Below are 7264 nucleotides of genomic sequence, written 5' to 3'. Positions count from 1 at the left end.
TTCCTTGAGATTGTTGTTGTTCAACATTGTTTCTTTCCTCATGTTCATTTGACAAATTTTGTGGCCAAACATATGGAGTTTTCAAAGGTATATCTTCATTTGTTGTTCTTGAAATGATATCACTTTGGTTATTGAAAAAATACCCCCACCAAACTGAATCAGCAATATCAAAGTACTCATATGTATATCTAATACATTTTTTAATTTCTTCGAGGCATTCAGAATAATATATATCTCTATTATGCCTTTGTACATTATGAACTTCAGAAACTGATTATAATAACAATATATTTGATGCAAATATTGGATGATCTGGAATGAACTTCAAAAATTCCAAACTTGATTACGTTGCCCATTCTGTAGTATTTGAATACTTCTTGCCCCATATTAGTGTTTTTCCATCAATTTTTTTGATATGAAATTGATGTTAGAAGCTAATGTCATGAAGTTGTTCAATGCATTTCTCCTCACCATGCGATCCTAGAAAAAGCCTCTGCATGTCAAAATTTTATTCCAACATATCAAAAATAGGCTCTGGCATGTATGATTTCTTAATACATTCAATTAATGAAGGCAAGCTCCCAACATCCTCCTCAATGTGACTAAAAAACGATTGAACATCTGATCAATATGTTCATGAGTGTGCCCAACAAGAAGGAAACCAACCTTTACCTTCTGAAAATTTCTCAATTCAACAAGCATGTTTAGATATCCAAAAACAATCTGTTTTTTATTTTCACGACAAGTGTTTTCTAATTGTAGATATAAAGCTTTAGGAAGATTACCAGACCAATGAGAAAGAACATCATGAATTATGGTTATTGTTATATTTACATCATTATGAATATTTGGAGGTGTGAAGTACACCCTTGGCAACATTTTACATTGAAGAACATACAACCGACCAAGTGACACTTAATAAAATTTTCCCCCTGTAAATTTTTGGGTGTGGAAACAAAATGTGGTAGAAGTGTTTTCTTCTGGTCCATAACATCAATTATCAAACCCAAATATTTATTTGGATTATCATAACACTTCTTTCGATTCTTGTACAACTTTTTCCTTTCACTTGTTTGTTGTTCACGATGCTCTTGAAGCGCTTTGACAATGGAATCTACACATCATAAAAGAAAGTCATTAATAAATGTGTTTTCATAGTTGATGAATATACAATTTTAAAAATTAATGTTATGAATGCTTACCTCTTTCTGCCCCTTCACATTTATCCCTTTTTTATTTAAGAGAAGCACATGTACTGCAAATCCCCATCCTTGTCTTCTTAGGAATACAAACATTGTTGAATTCTTTCTTCCATATCTTCACAAAATATTGATATGTAATAATTCGACCATTTCCTTCAACAACATCTTCATATTCTTTGTATAAGTTATAGATTTATCGTCTTGAGAAATTATCTAGAATATGTATTGTCTCTCTATTTGGAATACACTCTCCATGCTTTGAGAATACGTCTTTCATCCATGACATTGTAGTATTTGATAATGGCCCAAATTGTCGTTTATGACATACGTTTGAATAAAATGTGGGATCCTTTTCCAAAATATTTTAATCTAAATTTATTATTATATAAACTATTATATAATTAAAAATTATTGAGAAAAGTGTATGTATTATACCATGTCAACAATTATACCTTCATTGCAAGTTTACTTAATCGCTATTTTCAAGTTTTATTTTTGCATAATGAATGGCTTGGAGGAAAATGAGCTTCGTGTAACATACTATATCTATAATATTTGATCCCTTGAATGTCTGAACAGATTGGAAAGAAGACAGTTACCAGGTTGTGCCAGAAGCATATAATAGAAATTATCAATGGATAGCTACCAGGTCCAACCATTCATGTTCATGATGGAGACATTGTTAATGTCAAAGCTTATAACAAAGCTAGGTACAATGACACTCTTCACTGGTATGTCTATACAACTTGATAAATTATGTTTCAGAGCTTGAGTACATATGCTATTGTTATAGATAAGTTTGGTGATATGCGTTATAAGAGTTGTTGTTACATATTGTCAAGCATGGAGTCAATCAGTTGCGAAATAACAACAAAAACCATCATTGGCTTAGTAACTTGTTGTTTATATTTTCCATACCCTTACGCTGGATACATGCTTGATCGGCCAACCATCAACAAAAGGTTAATCCCGGAAGAAGGGTCCCAAGAGTTCTCAGAGCTGGTGGAGAATCCAGATTTCGGTCTTGCAAAACTTTGCAGGAAGGGAGATGACCATATATCAATGACAGCAGGGAGAGGGACACCAGGTTATGTTGCGCCAGAGTTGTGTTCCAGCGATATGGGTCCTGTTACAGATAAATCCGATGTCTACAGTTTCGGAATGCTTTTGCTAGAAATTGTTGGGGGCAGAAAGAACATTGATTGGAAGGTGAGCCGCTCCAGTCAGTTTTACTTTCCTGAGTGGGCTTTCAAGTTGCTTGAGACAGGGGACTTCGGTATGAGATTGAGAGGAGGAGAAATGGAGGCAGAAGATGAGGAAAAGGCAAAGAGGCTCACTAAAATTGGGGGGTGGTGCATTCAATACAACTACAGAGATCGTCCCTGTATGGCCAGGGTTGTTCAAATGTTAGAAGGAAATGGAGACGATGTGGCTGATCCTCCAATGCCCTGCAATTCCTCCTCGGCTGCAACCGAAATACCAACTGCACCAGAAATACCTCTCTTGTCCACCACTGAAGAATCTACATCTACATCAATTGAAATTGCATCCTAGATATCCGGGAGAGACTTGGTTATTGAAACCCATCTAAGTTGCATTGTTGCGAGTGGATCCTCTCTGTCATGCTATTCAATGCCTCGGTGACTCTGGTATGAATCTAGATACTAAGTCTTCCACCACAATTATTTTCCTTAACCTAGGAATGTTGTTGTTCGCCATTTAAAATCAACAGAAAGTTATGTCCCTGCAAATGATGAATATGGGGATGCTATGGAAATCAATTACAAAATAGTGAACGTATTTGATGTAAAGAAGGGGTATGTAATTGATATGCATCACACATTTGACATTATGACAAGTTCTAAACTTTCTGTTAGTGCTAATTTAGGGAATTCAACGCCGTATTCAAATCTCAAAAGATAGTTTTTTTTCAATAGAAGATATCCTGTTTGGAGAAAGCTCTTTCATGTATTCATGATTTTGTTTAGGATTGGACTGCAAAATTTATAGAGACCAAACCTCCTCACTTAACCATTAAATCACATTCTTGAGACTCTATTTCAACTAAGTTATTGTCTAATTCCCCTAGACCTTACAATCTGATTTTCTGAAGTTTAAGATCCTGATTTCAGTTTTATTAAATATTTTCTAATAGAAACTTGACATTTTTATCTCAAACTCTATATTTCCTTGCTTATATTAAATTAAAAAATTAATCCACAGTTTCGTTTCAAGATTGATAAGAGTCCTTTCCATTCATAGCTAGGAAATCGTTTCCATTCAGGTTTAGATCAATGTTAGAATACATATGATGGGCTAAGGGGAACATGTGCTCCGATAATTATAATTGTGTATATAGAGGCTCTGTTATAGTTTAGGACACCCAAGAACAAGCGTTCGTTGTTTATGCAGCATGGGTAGATCTAATTTTGCATCTTAGTGTTACATTTAATTTTTATCTTAACACTTGCATTGTTTAAGTGGTTGGCACCTTGAATGTTCTCCGTATAGAAGGGCGATGAAGAAATAAATATGTAGACTCGACAGGAAATTGGGAAACCAACTTGTTCTACTCCTGCTCATGCTCAGCAACATGTTCTGCAACTTGTTCTACTCCTGCTCGTGCTCGGCTTTGGTTGTAGGGCTCTCCAGTGTCAAGATTTTTTTTGGCAGAGATTTATGGTTTTTCTCCCGAACCAGGTAGTATCGTATACAGAGATTGTATTGCTCAAGTATCATATTCAGAGAATAAACAATTATGCATATGGTTGTTGGATGTCCATTCCACATTAATTAATAAGAGGCCAACAGTCGTAGTCACATTAATAAGACCCCATCCCATGCCGTCCATTTCCCATACACCGTCAATCAACACAGCTGGTTCGTCTACCAAAAAAGTTCCGAGACAGCTGAAACTATCATCCATACCATCCATACCATGCATGTATATTTTTCCTTCACTAAGCCAATAATTGGCGTAGTGACTTGTTGTTAATATTTTCCCCAAACGAACTCAAGGTGCAAGGGAGAAAGGAAGTGGAGGGCAAACCCATCATAATCGAAAAGGTGGCGAGAATTCTATAAGGCGGAACAGGAGAAGGATGACAGACAGCAAGAAGTTGAAGAAGGTGGCGAGGAAAGGTGAGACTTGGCAGAGGAACCAAAATCAACGCCTCAACCGAACCAAAATGGCAGCGAGTTGGGATAAGGCAGTCCAGGCAGAGTGGGAGGCATTCGGCGATAGGCATTTCGAACGGGGTAGAGTAAAAATTGAAATTGAAAGCTCAGACGAAATGGAGAATAACCAGGGTGAAGGTTTCAAGAGCAAGACTTTTGAAATAGGTCAGAGCAGCAAAGGAACTAAGCGAGGCAGAAAGGATGGAAGAAGGAAGGCTCGTGAACAGAGAGGCAGAGGTAGACCCCGGCAACCAAACATCAGCGAGGAGGGGAATCAGCCGCAGGGAAGGCGAAAAAGGGGGAAGAAATCGATTCGCATGGCGGTGCATGAAGCAGAACAGGCGTACAATCTGGAGACAAATGTGGACATACGGAAAATCATTGATGTTATGGAAGACAGAGTCTTGGAGGAACCGTCCGACCCGGAGATGGAAGAATGGACAACTCAGTTGCCTGACCCAGGCAACACCAGAGGCAGATTAACTCTTTACCGCCGAGCTCTTCACACATACTGGGTTCTGAAGCATCTCTTGGCAAAGGCCATGGAGCAAGTAGCGGCAGAGATGGTGGAAATGGCTCAGGAAGCGGCGACAACGAAGAAGGAGGTGGCGAACGTTGAAGGGTTGCTTCGTCAACAGAACGAACAACTTAAGGAAATTCGAGAGATGCTGAAGGAGCTGGTGAAGACCAACGACAGCAATGAAACCAGAAGGGGAAACGCGGAGAATTAAGAGGCTTGTTAACTGTCTTTTTTGAATTTAGATGATAATGCTCTGGTTTTGGAAATTAGTTTGCATGCCACAACAGTAGTAGTAAAGTTAGGTCTTTTAGCAGATCTTGGAAAGAATAGTTTTGGAAACATTTGGAGTGAAAGGGTTTAATGTCCTGCAAAGTTTTTTTGACAGTATATAGAATGAAAAATAGTATTGAACATCTGATGAAGAGGAACCAACAGATCCGGTTTCCCATTTGGGCGGATTGAGGTTCCTAAGTTTGTATTTTTAAATTTGATGTAGATAATAGAAATGCAGTAGCTTACAAAAAAAAAAAAAAATTGCCCCAAACGAAGACCAGCAAAAAATGTTTAACAGTATCTGTGAGTCACCAACAGATAAATGCTAGATGTCAAGCATGTCAGATAAAATTTCCCAAGTATATTATCCAAATGTTGAGTGTTAAAGGTCGACGACAACAGCTCAGGTAAATTGGATGCAAGTTTCAACTAAATCAATGGAGGGTATTTAGTTGCGGACCCCAGGTGGTTCGATGTTTAACGGAAGAGGGGTCCGCAATAAGTTGTTTTGTTAAAAAAAAATTTCATACTTGGCGTAAACTGGTTAATTTCACACCCCTTAGCTAAAAAAATGGAAACCACCAGCAACTCCCTCCACATTCCATGTCTTGGTCAACAAAGACTGCAATGGGGATTATGCCCAGTTAAACCATCAAATTTTATGGTCATTTCATTATTTTATTCATTTTTTATTGAGCATACTAGAAATAAGATTGCATAATTTCTTTAAGAAAGCAATAATTAAAGGAATATCATCACCTAAAAGCATTGAAGTTCTCTCATCAAAGCATGTAGCAGTTTCAATATTCTCCAAAAGGATCACACATAAGTCAATTTGTTCTTATCAACAAAATTTGATGATGTCATTATTTTGTTGGGATTTTGATATGTGACATTAAACCAAGGTATTTCAATCCTGTTGGAGCTCATCTTAGTGGATTTATTGGTGAAGATCCTCCACGAATTGCAAACAATTTCATGCCATTATTCAACAATTCGCAGTTAAGTCATATTGTTGAGCTTCACAATAGAATTCTTGAGCGATTGAGCATACAATATGCTGCAAAACTAGGAGATATTAGGTGCAATGATCTTTGCACCAGGGAAGAGTTTTTTTTATTCTCATTTTCTGGATTATGATGGTGAAAATTGTCGATTGGTAGAAGAATTTCTTTTTGATAGGAGTTTCTATCTTGAAATGGTTTAAACACGATTGCTTCATGAACAGTTGAAACTAGAGTGTTAGAATGCAAACAGAAAGATAACTTCTTTGTAGTTATATGTTTTCATGCTAGAGTTTTGTAGTTGGCATGGAATACTCAGGTGATTCTAAATGAATGCAGATATAGGTACAACACATGTGACCTAGGTCAGGACAAGACAAAGACATTTAGCATTTTCAGTGTATTGGTTGGAGAAATCAATTTAGATGATCAGTACAAACATTATATACAAGTATCTTTTGTTCCTGGATAAGGTGAAAATACTTCAACTCATAGCAAGCGTGATGGAGGCTGCGACAAAGATATTCCTAGAAGCAAAGGGAAAGAAAGGCTGAACCTAAAGAAGAGGCCTCAAATATGGATGAATATGATATGTTAAAAGTCTTGTTGGATAATGGAATTTATAGCTATATGGATCACGATGCTATTCTTGACATCAATGATGAAGAGAAGATGAAGCTTCTCTACTTTCACAAAGAGTACATGAAGCTTTATGACAATCCTGAATGCTTAGATGGGAAGATAGCATATCAATCCCGACATGGACAGGAATGTCTGGTGCAGCTGGAGCTCCAACAGATGTAAGGAGGAGATTTGGATCAAAAATAAATTCCCAATTTGTTTATGGTTCTACTAAATATTCTAGGATCAATTGAGCAAGTACATCCCTTGGTTCGAAAGGAGGTCTTGCCAGAGCCTCCTTACGGAAGGCCTTGAGTTCTGGCAATCTTCTTGCGTGGATATGAGGTAATTGAGAATGTCCTATAGGCGTAGCGATAGAGTTCCAAACAATATTTGGAGCAACCCCTAGACTGGTGAATGGATTTGAAAGGGCACTTGGAAGGTGTAGGCCTACTACCAGTCACTAA

General features: G+C 37.3%; 1 protein-coding gene and 1 pseudogene across 1 annotated transcript; both read left to right on the top strand.

Moving 5' to 3' along the window:
- Positions 1-2135: 2135 nt before the first annotated feature.
- On the top strand, positions 2136-2756 carry LOC149138097 (LEAF RUST 10 DISEASE-RESISTANCE LOCUS RECEPTOR-LIKE PROTEIN KINASE-like 2.2). The gene has a single exon (XM_089450247.1). It carries the CDS (start codon positions 2136-2138, stop codon positions 2754-2756), a length of 621 nt encoding a protein of 206 aa, XP_089306373.1.
- Positions 2757-6767: 4011 nt separating this feature from the next.
- Positions 6768-7264, top strand: LOC149138096 (protein CHROMATIN REMODELING 8-like; annotated as a pseudogene).

Source organism: Pinus tabuliformis, chromosome X (genome assembly GCF_031772625.1).
Source record: "Pinus tabuliformis cultivar Carrire ecotype Pingquan chromosome X, CPIR1, whole genome shotgun sequence".
Taxonomy (NCBI): Eukaryota; Viridiplantae; Streptophyta; class Pinopsida; order Pinales; family Pinaceae; genus Pinus; species Pinus tabuliformis.
This window is presented reverse-complemented; position numbering and strand designations above follow the sequence as displayed.

Coding starts and splice junctions, on each gene's coding strand:
- LOC149138097 (XM_089450247.1), top strand. CDS start 2,136: ATGCTTGATCGGCCAACCATCAACAAAAGGTTAATCCCGGAAGAAGGG.